The sequence below is a fragment of the Aphelocoma coerulescens genome, unplaced genomic scaffold, assembly GCF_041296385.1.
Source record: "Aphelocoma coerulescens isolate FSJ_1873_10779 unplaced genomic scaffold, UR_Acoe_1.0 HiC_scaffold_118, whole genome shotgun sequence".
Lineage (NCBI taxonomy): Eukaryota > Metazoa > Chordata > Aves > Passeriformes > Corvidae > Aphelocoma > Aphelocoma coerulescens.
This window is the reverse complement of record NW_027183476.1, coordinates 86354-100028: the sequence shown is the minus strand read 5'-3', so window position 1 is coordinate 100028 and position 13675 is coordinate 86354. Positions and strand designations below refer to the sequence as shown.

General features: G+C 58.2%; 1 protein-coding gene across 1 annotated transcript in view; it reads left to right on the top strand.

Annotated features, from left to right (window-relative positions):
- Positions 1-13675, top strand: part of SYMPK (symplekin scaffold protein) — a 57375-nt gene that overhangs the window by 30045 nt on the left and 13655 nt on the right. The window contains 7 exon segments of the mRNA XM_068998479.1: positions 60-270; positions 2483-2633; positions 4893-5128; positions 7245-7326; positions 9573-9686; positions 9776-9923; positions 12939-13099. Coding sequence (XP_068854580.1) covers positions 60-270; positions 2483-2633; positions 4893-5128; positions 7245-7326; positions 9573-9686; positions 9776-9923; positions 12939-13099 — 1103 coding nt within the window.

Sequence of the window (13675 nt, the reverse complement as noted above, 5' to 3'; positions counted from 1 at the left end):
GCCTTGGCGGCCACCCCCCGCCGGTGGCCGTTGCCAGCCCCGTTGCCGGCCCGTTCCAGGCGTGGAGCAGACCAAGCTGCTGCGGGAGGAGCCCAAGGAGGAGAAGGCGGCCAAGCCGGACGGAGTGGTCATCAAGCGGCGCCTGTCGGCCCTGGGCCAGGGCCAGGCCATCGCCGTGCTGGGTGCCCACGGCTCGGCCGGGGGGCTGCTGGACGAGACCCCCCAGGCCAAGCGCCGGCCCGAGCCCATCATCCCGGCCACGCAGCCGCGGTCAGTTGGCCGCCGGATCCCGGCGGGATCGGCGTTCGGGTGGTCACTGAGTGGGGCGGGGGGGGTGGATCCGGGAGGATCGTAGGATCCCCGGTCCTGGTGCTGATCCCTCAGAATCCCGTTCCCAGTCCTCCGTCCCGGTCGCAGCGCCACAGGGTTCCTTCCCGGTCCCATTCCCAATCCCATTCCCAATGCAATCCCAGTCCCAATCCAATCCCATTGCCATTCCCAATCCAATCCCAGTCCCAATCCAATCCCATTCCTATTCCCAATCCAATCCCATTCCCAGTCCCACTCCCATTCCCAGTCCCATTCCCAATCCAATCCCAGTCCCAATCCAATCCCATTCCTATTCCCAATCCAATCCCATTCCCAGTCCCACTCCCATTCCCAGTCCCATTCCCATTCCCAATGCAATCCCAATCCCAATCCAATCCCATTCCCAAATCCCATTCCCAATCCAATCCCATTCCCAATCCAATCCCATTCCCATTCCCATTCCCAGTCCCATTCCCAATCCAATCCCATTCCCAATCCAATCCCATTCCCATTCCCAGTCCCAATCCAATCCCATTCCCAGTCCCATCGTATTCCCAATCCCAGTCCCATTCCCAATCCCAGTCCCATTCCCAATCCCACGCCCACTGGATTCCGTTCCCAATCCAATTCTCATTCCCAGTCCCCCTCCCATTCCCGCTGGATCCTGATCCTGCTGGATCCCATTCCTAATCCAGTCCTGATCCCAGTCCCACTCCCAATCCCACTGGATCCCACTCCTGCTCCCAGTCCTGCTCCCGTTCCCGCTGGATCCTGATCCCAATCCCAGTCCTGTTGGATCCTGATCCCAATCCTGCTCCCGTTCCCCCCGGATCCCGATCCCACTCCCGCTCCCATTCCCCCCAGATCCCAATCCCGATCCCGCTCCCACTCCCGTTCCCCCCTATCCCGATCCCCCTAGATCCCATTCCCACTCCCATTCCCCCCGGATCCCGATCCCAATCCCACTCCTGCTCTCCCTGGATCCCATTCCCACTCCCGCTCCTGTTCCCCCCAGATCCCAATCCCACTCCCGCTGTCCCTGGATCCCATTCCCGCTCCCGCTCCCGTTACCCCTGATCCCATTCCCACTCCCATTCCCCCTGGATCCCAATCCCACTCCCGCTCCCGTTCCCCCCAGATCCCATTCCCACTCCCGCTCCTGTTCCCCCCGGATCCTGATCCCACTCCCACTCCCGTTCCCCCCAGATCCCGATCCCGATCCCACTCCCGCTCTCCCTGGATCCCATTCCCACTCCCGCTCCTGTTCCCCCCGGATCCCAATCCCACTCCCGCTCCCGTTCCCCCCAGATCCCGATCCCACTCCCGTTGTCCCTGGATCCCATTCCCACTCCCGCTCTCCCTGGATCCCACTCCCGCTCCCATTCCCCCTCATCCCGATCCCACTCCCGCTCCTGTTCCCCCCAGATCCCACTCCCACTCCCGCTCCCTCCAGATCCCATTCCCACTCCCGCTCCCGTTACCCCCGATCCCATTCCCACTCCCATTCCTCCCGGATCCCGATCCCAATCCCACTCCCGCTGTCCCTGGATCCCATTCCCACTCCCGCTCCCGTTCCCCCGGATCCCATTCCCACTCCCGTTCCCATTCCCCCGATCCCATTCCCACTCCCATTCCCCCTGTATCCCAATCCCACTCCCGCTCCCGTTCCCCCGGATCCCATTCCCACTCCTGCTCCTGTTCCCCCCAGATCCCGATCCCACTCCCGCTCTCCCTGGATCCCACTCCCGTTCCCGTTCCCCCGGATCCTGATCCCACTCCCGCTCTCCCTGGATCCCATTCCCACTCCCGTTCCCGTTCCCCCCGATCCCGATCCCACTCCCGCTCTCCCTGGATCCCACTCCCATTCCCGTTCCCCCGGATCCTGATCCCACTCCCGCTCTCCCTGGATCCCACTCCCGCTCTCCCTGGATCCCACTCCCGCTCCTGTTCCCCCCGATCCCACTCCCGCTCCCGTTCCCCCGGATCCCGATCCCATTCCTATTCCTGTTCCCGTTCCCCCGGATCCCGATCCCATTCCCGTTCCCGTTCCCCCCGATCCCGATCCCACTCCCGCTCTCCCTGGATCCCACTCCCGCTCCCGTTCCCCCGGATCCCGATCCCACTCCCGCTCCCGTTCCCCCGGATCCCGATCCCACTCCCGCTCCCGTTGCAGGCTGGCGGGGGCCGGGGGTCGCAAGAAGGTTTTCCGCCTCAGCGATGTCCTGAAGCCGCTCAGCGATGTCCAGGTGGAGAAGCTCAAGCTCGGCGCCGTCCGGCGCATCCTGCGCTCCGAGAGGGCCGTGGCCGCCAGCGGGGCCGCCCAGGTAGCCCGGACACAGCCGGGGTAGCCCCAGGAAACCTTCGAGTAGCCCTTGAGTGACCCCTGAGTGACCCCTGAGCAACCACTGAGTGACCCTTGAGCAATGCTTGAGTTGCCCTTGTGTGACCCTTCAGTGACCCCTCAGTGACCCCTCAGTGACCCCTCAGTGACCCTTGAGTGACCCCTCAGTGACTCCTGAGTGACCCCTCAGTGACCCCTGAGCAACCACTGAGTGACCCTTGAGTGATGCTTGAGCTGCCCTTGTGTGACCCCTGAGTGACCCTTGGACAATCATTGAGTGACCCTTGAGGAACCCTTGAGTGACCCTTGACTAATCCCTTGAGGAGCCCTTGAATGACCATTGAGTGACCCTTGAGTGACCCTTGACTAATCCCTTGAGTGACCCTTGAGTGACCCTTGAGTGACCCTTGACTAATCCCTTGAGTGACCCTTGAGTGACCCTTGAGTTATCCTTGACCAATCCCTTGAGGAACCCTTGAATGACCATTGAGTGACCCTTGAGTGACCCTTGACTAATCCCTTGAGTAACCCTTGAGTGACCCTTGAGTGACCCTTGACTAATCCCTTGACTAATCCCTTGAGTGACCCTTGACTAATCCTTTGAGTGACCCTTGAGTGACCCTTGAGTGACCCTTGACTAATCCCTTGACTAACCCTTGAGTGACCCCCGAGTGACCCCCGGGTGCCCCCGCAGGCCCGTGTGAAGATCCCGGCCTCGCTGGTGACGCAGTTCCAGTATCCCTTGAGTGACCCTTGAGTGACCCTTGAGTGACCCTTGACTAATCCCTTGAGTGACCCTTGAGTGACCCTTGAGTTATCCTTGACCAATCCCTTGAGGAACCCTTGAATGACCATTGAGTGACCCTTGAGTGACCCTTGACTAATCCCTTGAAGAGCCCTTGAGTGACCCTTGACTAATCCCTTGAGTAACCCTTGAGTGACCCTTGAGTGACCCTTGACTAATCCCTTGAGTAACCCTTGACTAATCCCTTGAGTAACCCTTGAGTGACCCTTGAGTGACCCTTGAGTGACCCTTGACTAATCCCTTGAGTAACCCTTGAGTGACCCTTGAGTTATCCTTGACTAATCCCTTGAGGAGCCCTTGAATGGCCATTGAGTGACCCTTGAGTGACCCTTGACCAATCCCTTGGGTAACCCTTGAGTGACCCCCGAGTGACCCCCGGGTGCCCCCGCAGGCCCGTGTGAAGATCCCGGCCTCGCTGGTGACGCAGTTCCAGTATCTCTTGAGTGACCCTTGAGTGACCCTTGAGTTATCCTTGACTAATCCCTTGAGTGACCCTTGAGTGACCCTTGAGTTATCCTTGACTAATCCCTTGAGGAGCCCTTGAATGACCATTGAGTGACCCTTGAGGAACCCTTGAGTGATCCTTGACTAATACCTTGAGGAACCCTTGAGTGACCATTGAGTGATCCTTGAATGACCGTTGAGTGACCCTTGAGTGACCCTTGACTAATCCCTTGAGTAACCCTTGAGGAGCCCTTGAATGACCCTTGACTAATCCCTTGAGTGACCCTTGAGTGACCATTGAATGACCCTTGAATGACCATTGAGTGACCCTTGAGTGACCCTTGACTAATCCCTTGAGGAACCCTTGAGGAACCCTTGAATGACCCTTGAATGACCATTGAGTGACCCTTGAGGAACCCTTGAATGACCCTTGAGTTACCCTTGAGTGACCCTTGACTAATCCCTTGAGTGACCCTTGAGGAACCCTTGAATGACCACTGAGTGACCCTTGAGTGACCCTTGACTAATCCCTTGAGGAGCCCTTGAATGACCGTTGAGTGACCCTTGACTAATCCCTTGAGTAACCCTAGAGGAGCCCTTGAATGACCCTTGACTAATCCCTTGAGTGACCCTTGAGGAACCCTTGACTAACCCTTGAATGACCCTTGAGTGACCCTTGAGTGACCCTTGACTAATCCCTTGAGGAGCCCTTGAATGACCATTGAGTGACCCTTGAGGAACCCTTGAATGACCCTTGAGTTACCCTTGAGTGACCCTTGACTAATCCCTTGAGTGACCCTTGAGGAACCCTTGAATGACCCTTGAATGACCATTGAGTGACCCTTGAGTGACTCTTGACCAATCCCTTGAGGAGCCCTTGAATGACCATTGAGTGACCCTTGAGTGACCCTTGACCAATCCCTTGGGTAACCCTTGAGTAACCCTTGAGTGACCATTGAGTGACCCCCGAGTGACCGCCGGGTGCCCCCGCAGGCCCGTGTGAAGATCCTGGCCTCGCTGGTGACGCAGTTCGAGGTGCCCCTCAAGAGCGAGGTGCTCTCCTTCATCCTGGACGACGTCCGGGGCCGCCTGGACTTGGCCTTCGCGTGGCTCTTCCAGGAGTACAACGCCCACCTGGCCCGCGGCGGCGCCGGCGGCCTCGAGCGCTACGACGAGTGCCTCATCGGGCTACTGGCCGGGCTGCAGGAGAAGCCCGACCAGAAGGACGGGTCCGGGGCCACCGGGGACATGGGGGATGGGATGGGGATGCTGGGGTGGGGGTGGGGGCACCAGGGGTGGGATGGGGACGCTGGGGTTGGGTTGGTGCTGTTGGGGATGGGTTGGGGCCACCAGGGTTGGGATGGGGCCACCAGGGTTGGGTTGGAGCCACCAGGGGTGGGATAGGGCCACCAGGGTTGGGTTGGTGGCACTGGGGGTGGGTTGGTGCCACCAGGGTTGGGTTGGTGCTGTTGGGGATGGGTTGGGGCCACCAGGGATGGGATGGGGTCACCAGGGTTGGGTTGGGGCCACCAGGGGTGGGATGGGGCCACCAGGGTTGGGTTGGTGCCACCAGGGGTGGGATGGGGCCACCAGGGTTGGGTTGGGGCCACCAGGGTTGGGTTGGGGCCACCAGGGGTGGGATGGGGCCACCAGGGTTGGGATGGGGCCACCAGGGTTGGGATGGGAACACCTGGGGTGGGATGGGGACACCTGGGTTGGGTTGGTGGCACTGGGGGTGGGTTGGTGCCACCGGGGGTGGGTTGGTGGCACCTGGGGTGGGTTGGTGGCACCGAGGGTGGGATGGGGACACTGGGGTTGGGTTGGTGCTGTTGGGGATGGGTTGGGGCCACCAGGGTTGGGATGGGGCCACCAGGGTTGGGATGGGGACACCTGGGGTGGGATGGGGACACCTGGGGTGGGTTGGGGACACCTGGGGTGGGATGGGGATACCAGGGGTGGGATGGTGGCACCAGGGTTGGGTTGGTGCTACCAAAGGTGGGATGGGGCTACCTGGGTGGGATGGTGGCACTGGGGGTGGGATGGGGACATGGGGGTTGGGTCGATGCCACCAGGGTTAGGTTGGTGCCATCAGGGTTGGGTTGGGGCCACCAGGAGTGGGTTGGTGGCACTGGTGGTGGGATGGGGCCATCAGGGATGGGATAGGGCTACCAGGGTTGGGATGGTGGCACCGGGGACAGGATGGGGCCACCAGGGTTGGGATGGCGCCACCAGGGTTGGGTTGGTGGCACTGGGGTTGGGATGGGGCCACCAGGGTTGGGATGGGGCCACCAGGGATGGGATGGGGCCACCAGGATTGGATTGGTGGCACCGGGGGTGGGATGGGGACATGGGGGTTGAGTTGGTGCTGTTGGGGACAGGATGGGGCCACCAGGGGTGGGATGGGGCCACCAGGGTTGGGTTGGTGCCACTAGGAGTGGGTTGGTGCCACCAGGGGTGCAATGGGGACAGGGGGGTGGGATGGGGCCACCAGGGTCGGGTCGGTGCCACCAGGTCTAGGTCGGTGCCACCAGGGCCAGGTCAGTGCCACCAGGGCTGGGTTGGTGCCACCAGGGTTGGGATGGGGCCACCAGGGTTGTGTTGGTGGCACCGGGGTTGGGTCGGTGCCACCAGGGTTGGGACAGAGCCATTGGGGTTGGGTCGGTGCCACCAGGTCTAGGTCGGTGCCACCAGGGCCAGGTCAGTGCCACCAGGGTTGGGTTGGTGCCACCAGGGTCAGGTCAGTGCCACCAGGGTTGGGTTGGTGCCACCAGGGCCAGGTCAGTGCCACCAGGGCAGGGTTGGTGCCACCAGGGCTGGGTTGGTGCCACCAGGGTTGGGTTGGTGCCATCAGGGTTGGGTTGGGGCCACCAGGGTTGGGTCGGTGCCACCAGGGCTGGGTCAGTGCCACCAGGGCAGGGTTGGTGCCACCAGGGTCAGGTCACTGCCACCAGGGTTGGGTTGGTGCCACCAGGGTTGGGTCGGTGCCACCAGGGTCAGGTCAGTGCCACCAGGGTTGGGTTGGTGCCACCAGGGCCAGGTCAGTGCCACCAGGGCAGGGTTGGGGCCATCAGGGCAGGGTTGGTGCCACCAGGGCTGGGTCGGTGCCACCAGGGCCAGGTTGGTGCCACCAGGGCTGGGTTGGTGCCACCAGGGTCGGGTCGGTGCCACCAGGACGTTGTCCCTGAGGACGGGACAGAGCCGTTTCATCCAGGCCGGTGCCACCAGTACCACCCCAGCACCTCTGGGACCAGTCTGGTACCTGTGGGCACGCAGCAGCGCCCACGGTAGCCCCCTGGGCCGCCCCACGGCGGCGCGGTGACGTCGGCCGTGTCCCTTTCCCGGCAGAATTTTCACCAAAGTGGTGCTGGAGGCGCCGCTCATCACCGAGAGCGCGCTCGAGGTCATCCGCAAGTACTGCGAGGACGAGGTGGGCACGGGGCGCGGGCAGCTGGCACCGCCAGGGCACGTGGCTACCAGCCTGGGCTCGCTCGTTGCCACCCGGGTTTGGTGTCCCACGGAGGTGGCACCGTTCCGTGGGTCGCTGCCAGCTCGGGTTTGGTCATTATCAGCCCGGGTTTGGTCGATTGCCGGGTTTTGGTCATTAATCGCCGGGTTTTGGTCATTAATCACCTGGTTTTGGTCATTAATCGCCCGGTTTTGGTCATTAATTGCCCAGTTTTGGTCATTAATTGCCAGGTTTTGGTCATTAATTGCCAGTTTTGGTCATTATCAGCCCTGTTTTGGTCATTAATCACCGGTTTTGGTCATTAATCACCTGGTTTTGGTCATTAATCGCCAGGTTTTGGTCATTAATTGCCCAGTTTTGGTCATTAATTGCCCAGTTTTGGTCATTAATCGCCAGGTTTTGGTCATTAATTGCCAGTTTTGGTCATTATTTGCCTGGTTTTGGTCATTAATCACCGGTTTTGGTCATTAATTGCCCAGTTTTGGTCATTAATTGCCCAGTTTTGGTCATTAATCGCCAGGTTTTGGTCATTAATTGCCAGTTTTGGTCATTATCAGCCCTGTTTTGGTCATTAATCACTGGGTTTTGGTCATTAATCGCCTGGTTTTGGTCATTAATCACCGGTTTTGGTCATTAATTGCCTGTTTTTGGTCATTATCAGCCCATTTTTGGTCATTAATCACTGGGTTTTGATCATTAATCGCCTGGTTTTGATCATTAATCGCCTGGTTTTGGTCATTAATCGCCAGGTTTTGGTCATTAATTGCCGGTTTTGGTCATTATCAGCCCGATTTTGGTCATTATCAGCCTGGTGGTTTTGGTCATTATTTGCCTGATTTTGGTCATTATCAGCCCATTTTTGGTCATTAATCACTGGGTTTTGATCATTAATCGCCTGGTTTTGGTCATTAATCGCCTGGTTTTGGTCATTAATTGCCGGTTTTGGTCACTATCAGCCCGATTTTGGTCATTATCAGCCTGGTTTTGGTCGTTAATTGCCGGGTTTTGGTCATTAATTGCCTGATTTTGGTTATTAATTGCCTGGTTTTGGTCATTAATCGCCGGGTTTTGGTCATTAATCACCCATTTTTGGTCATTAATCACCCGGTTTTGGTCATTAATCACCCATTTTTGGTCATCAACCATTTCTGGTCACGAACCACCCATTTTTGGTCATTCTCAGCTGGTTTTGGTCACTGGCAGCCCGTTTTTGGTCATTAACTGTCCGTTTTCAGTCATTAATCACCCATTTCTGCTCATTAATCACCCATTTCTGGTCATTAATCACTCATTTTTGGTCATCAACCGTTTCTGGTCATTAACCACCTGTTTTTAGTCATTAGTCACCTGTTTTTTGTCATTAACCACCCATTTCTGCTCATTAATCACCCGTTTTTGGTCATCAACCACCCATTTCTGGTCATAAATCAGGTCATCAACTGTTTCTGGTCATTAACCACCGGTTTTTGGTCATTAGTCACCCATTTTTGGTCATTAATTGCCATTTCTGCTCATCAATCACCCATTTCTGCTCATTAATCACCCATTTTTGGTCATTAATCACCCATTTTTGGTCATCAACCATTTCTGGTCACGAACCACCCAATTTTGGTCATTCTCATCTGGTTTTGGTCACTGGCAGCCCGTTTTTGGTCATTAACTGCCCGTTTTCAGTCATTAATCACCCCTTTCTGCTCATTAATCACCCATTTCTGGTCATTAATCACTCATTTTTGGTCATCAACCATTTCTGGTCATTAATCACCTGGTTTTGGTCATTAACCACCCATTTCTGGTCGTTACCCACCCATTTTTGGTCATTAATCACCCATTTTTGGTCATCAACCATTTCTGGTCACGAACCACCCATTTTTGGTTGTTCTCAGCTGGTTTTGGTCACTGGCAGCCCGTTTTTGGTCATTAACTGCCCGTTTTCAGTCATTAATCACCCATTTCTGCTCATCAATCACCCATTTCTGGTCATTAATCACCCATTTTTGGTCATTAATCACCCATTTTTGGTCATCAACCATTTCTGGTCACGAACCACCCATTTTTGGTCATTCTCAGCTGGTTTTGGTCACTGGCAGGCCGTTTTTGGTCATTAACTGCCCGTTTTCGGTCATTAACTCCCCATTTCTGCTCATTAACCCCCCCTTTCTACTCATTAACCCCCCCATTTCTAATCACTCACCACCCCCCCGCAGAGCCGCACCTACCTGGGCATGTCCACCCTGCGCGACCTCATCTTCAAGCGGCCGTCGCGGCAGTTCCAGTACCTGCACGTGCTGCTGGACCTGAGCTCCCACGAGAAGGACAAGGTCAGGGATGGTTCCCGGCGGCCGGCGGTGGCACCGGGGGTGGCACCGGGGGTGGCGCCGGGGAGGTGACGGCGCTGTCCCCGCCGCAGGTGAGGCAGCAGGCGCTGCTGTTCATCAAGCGCATGTACGAGAAGGAGCAGCTCCGCGAGTACGTGGAGAAGTTCGCCCTCAACTACCTGCAGCTGCTGGTGCACCCCAACCCGCCCTCGGTGCTCTTCGGCGCCGACAAGGACACGGGTGGGTCCTGCTGGGGGGGTGCGAGGGGGTTGGGGGTATCAAGGGTGGGATGGGGACACTTGGGTGGGATGGGGACATCGGGGGTGGGATGGGGACACCAGGGTGGGATGGGGACATTGGGGGTGGGATGGGGCAGAAGAGATGGGATGGGGATACCAGGGTGGGATGGGGATACCTGGGTGGGATGGGGACACCAGGGTGGGATGGGGACATTGGGGGTGGGTTGGTGCCACCAGGGTTGGATTGATGCCACCAGGGTTGAGATGGGGACATCGGGAGTGGGTTGGGGACACCTGGGTGGGATGGGGACAGAAGAGATGGGATGGGGTCACCTGGGTGGGGTTGGTGCCACCAGGGTTGGGTTGAAGACATCAGGGGTGGGTTGGGAACACCTGGGTGGGATGGGGACACCAGGGTGGGATGGGGACACCTGGGTGGGATGGGGACACCTGGGTGGGATGGGGATACCAGGGGTGGGTTGGGGACGTCAGGGGTGGTTTGGGAACACCTGGGTGGGATGGGGATACCAGGGTGGGATGGGGATACCTGGGTGGGATGGGGACACTTGGGTGGGATGGGGATACCAGGGTGGGATGGGGATACCAGGGTGGGATGGGGATACCAGGGGTGGGATGGGGACACCTGGGTGGGATGGGGACACCAGGGTTGGGTTGGGGACATCGGGGGTGGGATGGGGATACCAGGGTGGGATGGGGACAGAAGAGATGGGATGGGGTCACCTGGGTGGGGTTGGTGCCACCAGGGTTGGGTTGAAGACATCAGGGGTGGGTTGGGAACACCTGGGTGGGATGGGGATACCAGGGTGGGATGGGGACACCTGGGGTGGGATGGGGACATCGGGAGTGGGATGGGGACACCTGGGGTGGGATGGGGACACTTGGGTGGGATGGGGACACCTGGGTGGGATGGGGATACCAGGGTGGGATGGGGACACCTGGGTGGGATGGGGACACCTGGGTGGGATGGGGATACCTGGGTGGGATGGGGACACCAGGGTGGGATGGGGACACCTGGGTGGGATGGGGACATCGGGGGTGGGTTGGGGTCACCAGGGGTGGGATGGGGATACCAGGGTGGGATGGGGATACCAGGGGTGGGATGGGGACACCTGGGTGGGATGGGGACACCTGGGTGGGATGGGGACACCAGGGTTGGGTTGGGGACATCGGGGGTGGGATGGGGATACCAGGGTGGGATGGGGACAGAAGAGATGGGATGCGGTCACCTGGGTGGGGTTGGTGCCACCAGGGTTGGGTTGAGGACATCAGGGGTGGGTTGGGAACACCTGGGTGGGATGGGGATACCAGGGTGGGATGGGGATACCAGGGTGGGATGAGGACAGAAGAGATGGGATGGGGCCACCAGGATTGGGTTGGGGACAGCAGGGTTGGGTTGGTGCCACCAGGGGTGGGATGGGGACACCTGGGGTGGGATGGGGACACCAGGGTGGGATGGGGACATTGGGGGTGGGTTGGTGGCACCAGGGGTGGGATGGGGACACCTGGGTGGGATGGGGACAGAAGAGATGGGATGGGGTCACCAGGGTTGGGTTGGGAACACTTGGTTGGGATGGGGATACCAGGGTGGGATGGGGATACCTGGGTGGGATGGGGACACCAGGGTGGGATGGGGATACCTGGGTGGGATGGGGATACCAGGGTGGGTTGGGGACATCAGGGGTGGTTTGGGAACACCTGGGTGGGATGGGACCACCAGGGTTGGGTTGGTGCCACCAGGGTTGGGTTGGTGCCATCAGGGTTGGGTTGGTGCCACCAGGGATGGGATGGGGCCACCAGGGATGGGTCAGTGCCACCAGGGTTGGGTCGGGGCCACCAGGGTTGGGTTGGTGCCATCAGGGTTGGGTTGGTGCCACCAGGGTTGGGATGGTGCCACCAGGGTTGGGACAGAGCCATTGGGGTTGGGTTGGTGGCACTGGGGATGGGACGGAGCCATTGGGGTTGGGTCGGTGCCACCAGGGGTGGGTTGGTGCCACCAGGGGTGGGTTGGTGCCACCAGGGTTGGGTCGGTGCCACCAGGGATGGGATGGGGCCACCAGGTTGGTATGGGGACCCTGGAGTTGGGAGAAGGCCACCGGCATTGGATCGGTGTCACCAGGGTTGGGTTGGTGGGGTCAGGATGGGGCCACCAGGACTGGGCCAGGACCACCAGGGCCAGGAGGAGGTTGCCAGCCTGGTTTTGCTCGTTATCACCCCATTTTTGCTCGTTATCACCCCGTTTCTGCTCGTTATCACCCCATTTTTGCTCGTTATCACCCCGTTTTTGCTCGTTTTCACCCCATTTTTGCTCATTATCACCCCGTTTTTGCTCATTATCACCCCATTTTTGCTCGTTATCACCCCGTTTTTGCTCATTATCACCCCATTTTTGCTCATTATCACCCCGTTTTTGCTCATTATCACCCCATTTTTGCTCATTATCACCCCGTTTTTGCTCGTTATCACCCCGTTTTTGCTCATTATCAGTCCATTTTTGCTCATTATCACCCCGTTTTTGCTCATTATCACCCCGTTTTTGCTCGTTATCACCCCGTTTTTGCTCATTATCACCCCATTTTTGCTCGTTATCATCCCGTTTTTGCTCATTATCACCCCGTTTTTGCTCGTTATCACCCCGTTTTTGCTCATTATCAGTCCATTTTTGCTCATTATCACCCCGTTTTTGCTCGTTGTCACCCCGTTTTTGCTCATTATCAGTCCATTTTTGCTCGTTATCATCCCATTTTTGTTCGTTATCACCCCGTTTTTGCTCGTTATCACCCCGTTTTTGCTCGTTGTCACCCCGTTTTTGCTCATTATCAGTCCATTTTTGCTCATTATTACCCCATTTTTGCTCGTTATCACCCCGTTTTTGCTCGTTATCGACCCGTTTCTGCTCATTATCACCCCGTTTCTGCTCATTATCACCCCGTTTTTGCTCGTTATCACCCCTTTTTTGCTCGTTCTCACCCCGTTTTTGCCCCTGCCGTGTCCCCAGAGGTGGCGGCGCCCTGGACCGAGGAGACCATCAAGCAGTGCCTGTACCTGTACCTGGCCCTGCTGCCCCACAACCACAAACTCATCCACGAGCTCGCCTCCGTCTACACCGAGGCCATCGCCGACATCAAGCGCACGGTGCTGCGCGTCATCGAGCAGCCGGTGAGGGGACACTGGGGATACTGGGGACACTGGGGACATCAGTGGCACCACGGGAAATCCCACCCCTTTCCTGCCTTGTTATCAATTAATGGGGTCGGTTAATTGGGACAGTTGGGTGTCACCATTGTGGGGTCATCGAGCAGCCGGTGAGGGGACACTGGGGACATTTGGGGACACTGGGGACACGGGATACTGGGGACACTGGGGACACTGGGGACATTGGTGGCACCATGGGCAATCAAACCGCTTTCCTGCCCAGTTATCAATTAATGGGGTCGGTTAATTGGGACAGTTGAGTGTCACCATTGTGGGGTCATCGAGCAGCCGGTGAGGGGACATTGGGGACACTGGAGACACTGGGGACATCTGGGGACATTGGGGACACTGGGGACATTGGGGACACTGGGGACATCTGGGGACATCTGGGGAAACCATGGGAAATCCCACCCCTTTCCTGCCTTGTTATGAATTAATGGGGTCGGTTAATTAATGGGGTTGGTTAATTAATGGGGCAGTTGAGTGTCACCATTGTGGGGTCATCGAGCAGCCGGTGAGGGGACACTGGGGACACTGGGG